This window comes from Geospiza fortis, unplaced genomic scaffold (genome assembly GCF_000277835.1).
Source record: "Geospiza fortis unplaced genomic scaffold, GeoFor_1.0 scaffold603, whole genome shotgun sequence".
Taxonomy (NCBI): Eukaryota; Metazoa; Chordata; class Aves; order Passeriformes; family Thraupidae; genus Geospiza; species Geospiza fortis.
The window spans coordinates 59,629-72,151 of NW_005054460.1; the positions used below are offsets into that span (position 1 = coordinate 59,629).

A 12,523-nucleotide genomic window follows, 5' to 3' on the forward strand; every position below is an offset into this window, starting at 1 on the left:
AAGAAACATTTTTTTACTCTGAGAATAACTGAGTATTGGCACAGGCTGCCTAGGGCAAGGTGACTGAACCAGATTCCAGTCATTCTGTGGCACAGCACAATGAAAGAACAGCACCTCAGCCTTCAGCCATACATCCTACCTTCACTCTGCTGCTATTCACAATGACTGGATTACACTTAATTCAAGTGTATTTATACATTTGATTATTAAGCACATACCCCAAGCAGCTGATGTTTCATGCATAAGATTAATTACTCTCTCTTAATTACCCTTCTTTGTCTTTCAAATTGTTCTTGGATTCTCCTCCCTTCTAAGAACTGCACCCCTGAGCAACTGCTAAATGACTGTTCCTTGCAGTAAAAGAAAAAAATCACAAGCAGACAAAAAGAAAATAAAATCAAACCTGACTAGCTGTTGGCCGCTTTTTGGGGTCCCACTGCAGCATGTCTCTCATGAGCTGCACTGCTTCACTGCTAGCATTAGGTATGAGAGTTTTTAGGTTGTTAGGTACACACTGAGGCCAGCAAAAATTCATGGAAGCTGAAAGTTGGTAGCCTTCAGGCCAGTCGTTCTGCAGGAATGAGATTTTCAAACACAAAAGAAGTTCAGCTGTAAAGTATCAGTGCCTAAACACACTAGCACATATTCTACCTGAAACAGACCATGTCCAGCTTACTCTGGTCTTATATTGAAAATTTCACTGCAAATCTTCACCCCAAACCTCTGGTGAGAGATGAGTCTTGCTGTACATCTGACAGAGTCAAGGGCACAAATGGAATCAGGAAACAGGAATCTTGCCATGATCACAATTTTTAACCTCTTAAACCATAGGGTTTTTATGCAATGTACAAGAAAAAATTAAATTCCCACCTAATGAAATGACAGTCTAAGGACTTTGTTTGCTATGCAGGGGCCTATTTTTCCTCTTCTATGTGTCAGGTACAGCATAATTACTGCACAGAAAATAAGTTTAAATTTAGTTTATTTTATCTGAGATCAATACCATAAACTAACAATAAGGAAGAAAATTTATTCTTATTATGCTTACTGCTACCGTGCCATTGTGTATTGTAGAACAGCTGCAGGATTACTGCAGTCTGGAATATCACTTCAGTTACCTTTTTTGGCGTCCCTAAGACTTGGCAAATTTTGAATATAGTATCAATTTCACTGGCGCCTGGGAAGAGAGGCCTCAGCGTGTAAACTTCTGCCATTATGCACCCAACAGCCCAAATATCTATTGGAGAGCTATAGCAGGTGGATCTCAGAAGTACTTCCGGAGCCCTGTACCTGTCGAGGAAAGAAAGAAAAGGAAATCCCAACAATCAACACAATTCAAACATACATGAAATTGCTCAGCTCTCCATTCTTTGCTATTAAGAGCAAACATTCTTTAAAAACCTCCTCTCCTCTTCTGTACACAGACTTTTTTTCTTCTTTTGATTAAAACTATATAATCTTCTGTAAAATCTCTCACACCTTCCTGACACAGCAATCCTAGCATGTTCCCACCTGCCTTACTACACTCCCACTCTGCTCCTGTGTTGTTGCTATCTGTCAACTATCTTGCACTAACTGAAGCTTTTCAAATTACACCAAGCTTAAATACAAGTTTCATAATGAGCAGGCATCAAAAATAGTACAACAACCAGCACTAATTCAGTACTGTACTACTTTCAAGTGTTGACTGCAAGTTCCTACAATGTAAGTGAGCACTAGCACTTACCACCTTGTGGATACATAATCAGTGTAAGGAGGTCGAGATCGGATTTCTCGAGCTAAGCCAAAATCTGCAATTTTCACAAGTTCTGGTCCCATGCAAAGCAGGTTTTCAGGTTTCAAGTCCCTGTGAAAGAACCCTGAAATTCAAATGAAATATTGATGTGGATTGCAATGTCACTCACAGCTGTATCCTTCATTTTCCAGTATCCTTTATTTTCCAACTGGATAGTTTTGCTTTAGTTCTTAGCATTGAAGCTGGAATAGCACCACACAGACATCAAAGTCCTATGTAATCAGCAGAGCTGACCAGTACAGTATTGTTCTGTTAGGTTGTGAAAAACAGCATACACAAGATGGTTATCTTGTAACAATTCAGAGCATTTATTCAGATAGCTCTCTTTCAAGTGACACTCCTCTAACATAAAAAAATTTCCACCATTTTAATGCTAGTTTCATTCTAACTGGAAACTGACCAATGAAGCTATCAATCAATTACATAAAATGTTATTTTAAACAATGAGGGGTTTTTTTGCACTTCAAACTTCTTTTTAAATCTGAGAACATAATCGGCAAGCACTGAGCTGCTCAACACCATGTAAGAGGATCTCAGTGTATTTTTTTAGTGTTCCCTTCAGTGTATTTTTTTAGTGTTCCCTGCATTCAGCAAAAACTGATCATGAATGAATGCTTGGCAAGAGCTCTTTTACTACAAATGAGAGAAGAGGGCTGGCGTATCACTGACTACTGTCTCTGAAATTTGCTTCCATCATTAGCCTGGAAATCTTATCCTTCTGCTTCTTTCTTGCAAGTGCCTGAACCACTGTCCAGAGATACAGCTCCCTCTGCAGTACCTAACTGAAGCTCTCCCAGCTCCTTTCCGGAGACTCCAATATGCTTATTTGTTCCACGGCTTTAAATATGTTCCCCCAGAGAACAGACTAAACATTGACACGGGATGTGTCTACATTGTCCAGTATAACTAGATTAGCTTTCGTTCATTAATGTATAACAGCACTGAAAATATAGCGCTGTAGGTATCTACTAACCAGGAGATCTGGTGCCAGCCTGAATTACTGCTTCTTTGTGACAGGTACCAGGCAAAGCAATCAAGGCTATTATTAACATTTAGGACAATCACTTCTATATTTCGCTGCACAGACATGCACCAAGAGAATGCTTGTGAGGCAATTTATTTCATGACAAACTTGTAGAAAGAGCAATCTGTTGTGTACTCAAATATAAAAAGATGCTTAAGAGTTTGGATGGACAAAGAATGTAAGAAGCTTACTTGACAAGCATTTCTATGCCACACAGGAGCAGAACAGAGAAACAGAGGGGAAAAAACATTCATGTGATTTTTTCCAAAACTGTTGTGGAGAGAATCTTGGGACGCTCACTCTGTGAGCCACAATATCATCACAACCATCCTGTTGAGCTTGCCAAATATCTCCAGGTGTTCTTAACTACAGATCTGCAACATCTCGGCAGAAATTCAAGTCTGCTGTGGCAGCAGGTCAGTGAAGAAGGCAGTTTCGACACAGAACTGTTCACTCTCAACAACTATAGTAAGTTAAATAGCAATATAAGCTGTTCTGAAATGCTGTGATCCATTTGACAATTCACTGAAAAAAGCATGCTTGATTTTCACAAATCAAGCATAATATTTTTCTGTGTTTGCGTATTATGTATGTCACCAAAACAGACTGGAATTTACAGTTAGGTTTCAGACGAGTATCCAAGCTCCATTAGAAGAGTGAATAAAGTCATTAACTGGAAAGTATCTTGCAAAACACAGTTAAATGTGCTCTTCAAGTGAACTGTAACACTGGTCCTTATAAGCATTTCACTTCCAGGACTCCAGCCACCAATATCAGTTCTTTTCTGATAACCCAGAGAGTGCCCAGCACCAGACCCCTCACTTTATCTAGTGGACAGAATTGCAGGGGTCAGCAAAAAACAGTGAGGAAGCTTTTGTTAAAATAAGATGTTTGTTTTGAGATTTTTTTATTATTTAAGTGGGTCTTGTTACTACTGGCTGGTACATCAGCTTTAGCATTTACCATTGTTATAAATATTAGTCGGAAGCCCATGCAACGAAAGCTGCTTGTCACTCAGACTTCATTACTTTAACTATATCTTATAGAAAATGTGTGTTTTCTTCAGGTATCTCTTAGTACCTGGAGAAAAGAGTAATTTCTTCTTTATTCTCAGTTTCAGGGTACTTTTAAATCTATCAAGAAATGTGTTCATTAACATCCAACGAGTTTGAGTGGCCAGCTGCCAGACTGAGAAAGTGGAAATCTACAGAAAACAAACTGAGAAAATCTCCAGAATGAAGTATTAGGCAACTATAAAATACAGGTGTTTTCAATCATCTGAATCTCTCATACACAGCCATTCTTTTGATCATTCCTTCTACTAAAGTTCGTAATGTAATTGCTTGTGTATTAATCAAAAAACTTACACAAACACTATCTGTCTCTAATTCAGAAGGTTTATAGCAAAAATGTAACCTACCATGCTTATGAATAAAAGCAAGCCCTTGCAGGATCTGATACATAATATTCCTAACTGTAGACTCAGGGAACAGTTTGTTTCTGTGGAATAAAAGGGAAGAAATAAATATTAATGACTAAATTCATACATTAGTTTATGCTATCTAATGAACCAAAGATAAAAGGTAGCAATGCCAAATAAAACTGCTAGTCAGCTTTTCATATTTGCCTACTTTCTTTTCTTGTTACAGAAGAAATTCTTATTTCTTATTCCACAGTCTCTTGGCACAAAACTGGCAATTAACTAAGAATTAAGGGAATAATTCACATTCTTAAAGGTCTGATTTACACAATGTTTAAAAAGTCCATGGCCTAGCTAAACTGTAGAGTATGATGCAAAACACACTCTTAGAAACATCTGGGCTTTTTGTTTTCATAAGAAGGTACTATATCAAGCATTTCTGTGACATTCCCAAAGATAATTGGTTTCTGTTATAGACTTGAACCATTTCTTCAAAGTTCATTATTTCATATAATATATATCCATATATGTGCCAAATTAAATTACAGTTTTCTGTATCTGTGCACGCATAGTGGTTTTATGCTTAAAAAAGTATGTCATGTGGCATTCCAATAGATGTATTATAATAATAAGCTTACTTTGTTAAATCAAGGAAGATTCTTGTCATCTGCCAGACTGATACTATGGTCCATAGAGAGAAACAATTCAAAGCAGGAAGTTCTGCCCTCAGTTATCTCTGGTGGATGTTATCATGGCCCAAAGGCTAAAATTAAGACTTTCTTAATGCTCCAGCAAATACCAAAAAGCTACATTTTATTCAGAATGCTGACAAATGAAATAAGCAGTCTTTGGTCATGTCAGTTCAAACAGCAAGGAAAAATAATTTCTGGAAGCAATCCAAACTTTGACATCTCTTGATTACTGTTCCAACTACTTTTTATTTATTCATTTATTTGAAGAAGCCATAAAAGAAGAGATGGTGATACCAATCTCTTATAAAAAAGCACCACTGGAGTACTTACACAGAAATCAGAAGTTCTAGGTCCAAGGCCTCCTCAGAGTGAGGACTACTAAAATCCACAGTTTCTACCTCTCAAAAAAACACCCTAACATACTAATGTGGGACAAGACACTGGAAACTCCCACTAGACTGGCTGGGATATGCTCAAAGGGGACAGTCACAACTCCTGCTGCAGCCTGCAGCTTTTAAGCTATAGTGATCCAAGCCTAAACAAATAATCCAAAGTCCTTTGAACAATATCAGGGGTGTTAAAAGCACATTACACAAGTAATTAATTTATATAGGAATGAGTGATGCTGTTACATACCTCTCTTTCATTAACTGATAAAGATTTTCCTTCATGTATTCAAACACAAAATACAGATGATCATTTTCTCTGATAACTTCTTTTAGCTTTACCACATTGGCATGGTTTAATTTCTTCAAAGACTAGAAACAGAAAATACAAACTGGATTTTTAAAGGGTCTTAACATATTGAAAGAGAAAAGAAAACCCAACTTATTTCACTGTTGCAGAAGGATTAACGTCAAAAACTCTTTGGTGTCTTAAATAATCAGACAGATCTGAGAACAAAGAACAGATCTCCAAGTATTACCACATGCATATACAGTCTATACAGCAATTTAATGTGCTGGTCATTCAAAAGCCAGATATCTGCTGTCACTGTCAGCACCAAAACAACTGTATTTTCTCTGTAAGAAACTTCCTAATGGCAGAATTCACACTCTTGCACCTGCACTGGCAACAGTCAGGTTAGAGTCAAGACTAAAAACAAACCTGGAAAGTCTTCCTTGGTATTGTGGATTAACTTTTGCAGGCAGCTGAGCTTGTTCAGCCCCCCAAGTAGGATGGGGAAAATAATCAGAAGGGCAGAAAGTGAGACAACTCATAGGCTGAGATACAGAGTTCAATGGGTAAAGCAAAAGCCAAGCCTGCAAGCAAAGCAAATTAAGGAATTCATTCACTGCTTCCCATGGGCAGGCAGGTGCTCAGCCACCTCCAGTACAGCAGGGCTCTATCACATACAATGGTTACTGGGGAATCAAATGCCATCACTCTGAAGGTCTCCGGCTTCCTCCTCCTTTCCCCAGCTTTTGTTGCTCAGCACAATATCACATGGCATGTCCCTTTGGTAAGCTGTCTTGGCTGTGTCCCCTCCCAGCCTTTTGCCCACCTTCAGCCTACTGACAGGGAAGCATGAAAAACAGAGAGGGCCTGAGGTTGTGAAAGTACTGCTCAACAATAACTAAAACATACCTGTATTGTGAAGACTGTTTTGGTCAGAAATCCAAAAAACAGACCCACAGAAGCTGCTACAAAGAAAACTAACTCTACCCTAGCTAAAACTAGCAAACTTGGGTCTTTCTTCTTTTTTTAGATTTTCAGTGTATTCAATGTCCATTTTTACAGGATGCTGTAAGAAAGATGACCTAGGTTTTCTGCATGTTTTCAGTGCTGACTATAAATTAAGGAGGCCCCTAGAGCCTATCCCCAAAGTTTTGTCAGCATCAGAATTTCATGCTGTATGTCTGTCCCCAAGCCAACCATAGGGAAACAACTGCACGTACAAAAGTTAATGCTGCACAAAGGGCACGTGTTCTCAAGCTCTGAAAAACAAGCACCAATCAACTCCAGGTGTTGTGACAGGAAAGCTCTCGCTCACACACCCCTCACTGCAGGGAGGAAGCAGCTCTCTACAACTAAATAATTTTTGTAAGACTACAGAATTTCAATAAGCATTTTTATAAGACACTCCCTTCCAATGCAGAGTCAGGAAACAGAACACTAATGTCATATACTACAGCTCACTTTGGGAGTAGTGTTTTGACAAAAGAGTTGTAAAAACTTTGATGTGACAGTGATCACCTAATTTGAAGTCAACCATTGAACAAAACAAGTACCTTAACCTCTCGAAGGTTCATGCACTCCTCCCAGGAATAAAACTTTCTCTTCATTCTACAAAAGTAGAGAGAAAAAGAATGACTAATGCATTGAAAACATCAGCTGTTCTTAGAACCAAAAGCCTCACTGCATCTTAACAATTCAGTTCTTCCATGAAAATCTAAGATGCTAGCTCCTTTGTCAAAAAACTACATCTCTAGACAAGGTATAGTCAAATTGATTTACTAGAATACACACTCAAATAGAATAACAGTCAAATAACAGTTACTATTACACAAGATTGCATTTTTCTGTATATATATCTTGCTGAAAATAATTCAGAGCCTTCAACAACCTCAGGCATGCTATTTTTTTTCTAGTCTTACAATGTGGTGGAATAGAGTCTAACTATGAAAAGAACAAGGGTAGTTTTGACAGAAATCAAATGAAGATCCAATCACTTCACTGGGTCTCCAATTTTATCATATTCTCCTTGCCCCTCTTCTCTATTTTTGATTTCTCTGTGATTTTAGTATTTTGCTGTATTTCCACATTTTCCTTTGTCCACTATTCCCCATGTTTCTACTTCCCTTGCAAGGTGCATCTATCATGCCAACTGCTTTTCAAATTCTGCTTTCCCCTTCAAGCTTATAAGTAACTCTGTTCTAACAGAAACAAACTGTGTGGCAGTTTTCTCCCAAGCCAGATTGTAACCCTGAACACAATATTTGTGTGTAATGCATGGTCCTGTGTGTTGATACACATTTTGATTACCGCTCAGTTGTCTGAGACGTAACTCTATGCTTCAGGACCGAAAGGATGAAGGCTCACACATAAATGCACACAGAAGATCACAGATTAAAACTCACAAAAATACTCAACTGTGTAGAGTCTGGATTTCGGAGCGAGTTAGGCACTCTCTGAAGATCTGAGCCTTTGCCTTTAATGATGATTCAGTATTGCTTATTATTGTAGCAAGTCTCCAGTTTGAAACTGGCTCTCACAATGAGAGTAGTTTAGGAACTACAAGCCGTTCACGTCATTAAGGGGTCTGGATTTTTTTTAGCAGTGTTTTTGCAGTTACTGTCTTGTGCACTCAGTTACCGGGCCACTTTTGTTTTTAACAAAGGAGCGGCATTAACACCTAAGTTAAGAGAATACTTCTGGCTTGTTCTGATTTTTTTGAGTTTTTCCCCATACTGCAAACTGCAGATTAAAGCAAGACCTTCTAAGTAAGGTCTGATACAGGCAAAATACCCTCAGCAGAGAGGGTTTAGAAAGTTGATAAAACCAGCTATTGACTGCTCATACAAAAAAGCATTGTACTAAAAGCTCTTTTGACAAGTCTGTCCCTTGTCATGGTCAGTATTTCACGAAGGTGCTTCCAATGCTTTACAGCTGTCTCTTACCATAGCTAGGACAAATAAGCCATTTACAAACTAAAGTCGCCACTGAAGCAGAAGAGAAAATCAAGTGAATTTCTCAAGGGATTTCAAGAAAATCTTCAGTTGAAAAGACCAGTATGTCATAGCATAAAAGATACAGATAATGGACAATGAGATCAGTTAATTATCACTGCAGTATTAATATTCCATTGAAAATTATACTACAAAATATATGTTCCATGTATGCAGCAGTGAAAGGGCTGTAGATTCCAAAGCAGCACTGCAGAATACTCTAAGTAATATGTAAAACACATTTGACTGCACATAGCAGCAGTGTGCTGTTACACAATAAGCCTATATATCTCACCCTCTTTACCTCCTGCTGAGGCTTTGGAGGATACAAGGAACTTTTTCATGCTGCCCAAATACAACTCCATATTAAAAAGCTGCACGGAATGTGAAGTACTCAAACCAGCATGACCAAGTCGATGCAGACCTAGAAAGGAAAAACCTGGACTATGCATTATTAAGTAATGTATGAGAACACTTACTTTTTAATGGCTATTAGTTCTCCAGATTCAATGCTTCTCCCTAGGAGAACAGAGCCATAGGTCCCATCACCAAGCTGTCTGATAGTTTTGTACCTATTCATGATGAGGATGCTTCAGCTGCAAGCGCATTTCAGTCCTTGGCGTTTCCTGTGCTTTTTCTCCTCCAAGTGTAACCAGTTCTTTCTGTGGCAGCATAAATACAGAGCACTCAGGACAGTGTGAACAGTTGCAGGAATCATGTTTTCAAGACTTAGCCTTTGGTCTGAAAGCACAGAACATAATCCATTTGATTTCTGTACCCTTCTGAGATTGCTTGTTTGCAGACTCCACTCTCCTCAAAGAGAACAGTCCCTGTCAGCCACACACAAACACTTGTCCTGGTGCCTCACCAGAAAGGGCCAGCCTGTATCTGGATGTAACTGGGTATAATCCCCAAAGCCAGTCCCAAGCTAAAGCTAAAGGTACTTTACAGAAAGCTTGCAGGCAGCCCTGATGGGAGACACTATTGCTAAAGTCACAGGATAAAGTCTCACGGCCTGGAGAAAATCATCAGCTAGCAGAAAAAATGAAGCTTTACAATACAATAGGAGGGGATCTGTCCTAGCCAGATTGTTAGGCATGTAAGTAATCACCTTGCGAGTCTCACTGCCATCAGTTAAACCAATATCCTGAATTTCCGTATGGTCCTGTGTGAGAGAGCATAGCCATATGCATTCCTTTAAACAAAGTGTGCAGAGGAAGAATATTACATTCACGTCAGGTAAGACCAAATGTATTTTACTACAGTAACTCCAAGCATGAATCAGTCTCTAGAAGTAGCGGCTACATCATATTATCTACCCAATCTTCTGGTGTGACACTGCATGAACCAAAAAAACCCCATAGAACGGTTTGGGTTGGAAGGCACCTTAAAAATCATCTAGTTCCAACCCCTGTGCCGTGGGCTGAGACACCTTCCAGCACCCAGGCTGCTCAAAGCCTTACCCAGTCTGGCCTTGAATCCTTCCAGGGATGGGGCATCCACAGAATCTCTGCTGAATAATAAAGCAAAAAACTTCTTGTTTCTAGTTTAATGTAATTGTTGCTGGTATTTCCTCCACTATAGTTTAGAAAAAATGGAATCTATTCTATGTAAACTAATCATACGTTCAAAATAAAATTCCCCTGCAATGAAGGTTTGGTCACTTGCATTCTCTTATTCTTCACCCCTTAAAAAGACATATTCATATTCATGACATATTCAATATTCATGACTTGTGACTTTTGCCCTCTGTAATGCGTATTTTAACTACATTTTCACAATTTTTTTCCTGTAGTAGCCTTGTATCTCCCTTATTTCACAAAGCTGTGTTATGATTTTAGAGGTAACGGGATTATGTTACTGGAACTCTGAACTGACATCAATGCAGAGCCACAATCCTGTAGATGCAAGATGTTGTGAACATCCTTTATTTTCCATCTTCTAAGCCTACTAGCCCCACTAATACTGATGCAGGAATGAAGACCAGGAAATCTGAAGTTAGAAGACCTTTTGACAATCTACCCATTGTGCAGCATGTCTCTAAATCTATCTCAGACACTGGTCAGTGTCTCAGACAGGCAGGAGGAACTGCCCTCGAGCAGTACCTGCTTATTTCCACACACTCGCTACTACAGAGAACCAGGACTGAGCACCTTACATTAGAGACCTAATCCCACATTTTGTACTACTTGCCAAGGAACACAGAGCCTGTCCCTAACAACACCAGTTTCAAGTAACAGTTCCTTTTTGGCTGGTTTTCAGATTGTGCACCTGAATAGCACAAAGCTATGTTCAGTAGTCAGCATCCAGGTTAAAAAGCTTTAACCGGCTTACTCCAACTGGTCAGTGACTGGGTGGCAGCTCAAAAGCCTTCATTCAGATCCTTGGCGACAAGATTTCAAACAACAACACCGTCTTGCATGTTCTCCTAGTCTGAAAACCTAAACTTTATGAATATCCAAACAATTTTATACAGTAATTTCAAATGAAGACAGTTGGGACTTATGGACTCTTCTGCACATACTGCCCTGATGATACAGTTCTGAAACTGTGATCCTAACAGCTGTGATGTCTTAAAATTCAGACTCTTATGCGGTCCCTGATTCACCATTCACATATCCCTTTCAGGGAACTGTGACTGAAGAGTGGAGGAGCACCCTTGCCTCATATTCAATAACCACAGCAAAACTAAAGACGTTTAACACTACTAGCAATAATCACCAATGGCTGGATAAAGTGTTTGATGTCTGTTGAACAGATGTAAGTGGTGAACCTAACTATTTATTCGTTACTGAGAATACTAATTAAATGCCTCTCTTTCCCACAGCCACCAATTTTCAAAAAAACTTGTATGAAATTATCTTTGCAATTGTCAAATGTGACTAAAACAGACTAATTGAAATACTTATGAATAACAAAGGTGAGAAAAAAAGCCATAACAAAAACCAAACAAATCAACAAAAAACCCCAAACATACAAAAACAAACCCCCCAAAACAACAAAACCCCCTAAATCCAAAACCACCCCCCAACCAAATGAAACAATACCCCCCCCCAAAAAAAACCAAACAAAAAACCTCCAAACCCCAACCAACCAGAAAAAAACCCAAACAAACAAACAAACAAACAACTCCAAGGAAACAAAAAACAACAAAAAAACCAAACCAGTCAGAAAACACTTATTTCAGTGAGGAATTAATGCTAAAAAACATGCCAGGATGCACAGAAGTTAACCCAGCTCCCCTGGAAGCACAAATCCACCTGTGTGAAAACCCACTGACAAAACCTGAATGAAGTCTTCTCTGGTTAACTTAATCAGCACCATTTCTTGTTGTTAATAGTGAGGTTGTTTTAAAAATCTGCTTTACTTGGCCTTCAGACTGTTTCGCCCGAGTCCCACTGAAATTACTGAAAAGAGCATGAGTCTCCAACAAGCAGTCTGCAGAGCTACAACATGTATCATCTAATCTAAAAGTACAATCTACACAAATTCACATCATCAGAGGATGCAAATATAAACTGCAAAAATATTTTAAAGTAAAAATTTTAAAAAAAGTTGATACTAAAGAGTAGAATGTAAACCCCTTATTTCCACCGTGTTGTAACTCCGAGTTCAAACTCTACCTCGCATATACTTTTTTCCCCACAGAAATCGAACAGCAAAACGCCTTTAACAGCAAGCCTAATTCAATATATCGAGAGTGCTTTCTAACTAAGTACAACTCAAACCTACTGTTGTCGCTTATGAACCCTTTAAATATGGATCCACTCCAGTTTGAAGTGCTGAAGCACCGAGAACTGAAAGCGAAACAGGCTCACTCTGCCACAGCCGAGAAACGCAGACAGTAAACAAACAGCATGTGCCTTTTTAAACTTGTCCTGCGCCGTGGCAATTACTCGACGGTATTACAAGCAGGCAGCAGTG

At 38.9% G+C, this 12,523-nt stretch overlaps 1 protein-coding gene across 2 annotated transcripts in view; it reads right to left on the bottom strand.

The window, feature by feature from the left end:
* The window catches only part of CILK1 (ciliogenesis associated kinase 1), a 26,553-nt gene that overhangs the window by 11,461 nt on the left and 2,569 nt on the right, over positions 1-12,523 (bottom strand). Inside the window, exons 3-9 of one of the 2 annotated variants that reach the window (XM_031062754.1) lie at positions 9,079-9,261; positions 7,163-7,217; positions 5,568-5,689; positions 4,240-4,319; positions 1,727-1,859; positions 1,119-1,290; positions 404-571 (exon numbers count right to left, since the gene is read on the bottom strand). In XM_031062754.1, the coding sequence (XP_030918614.1) occupies positions 404-571; positions 1,119-1,290; positions 1,727-1,859; positions 4,240-4,319; positions 5,568-5,689; positions 7,163-7,217; positions 9,079-9,179 (831 nt within the window). In that variant the 5' untranslated portion in view covers positions 9,180-9,261. Of the gene's footprint in view, positions 1-403; positions 572-1,118; positions 1,291-1,726; positions 1,860-4,239; positions 4,320-5,567; positions 5,690-7,162; positions 7,218-9,078; positions 9,341-12,523 lie in introns of both variants that reach the window. The other variant, XM_005427903.2, reaches the window with a different exon arrangement.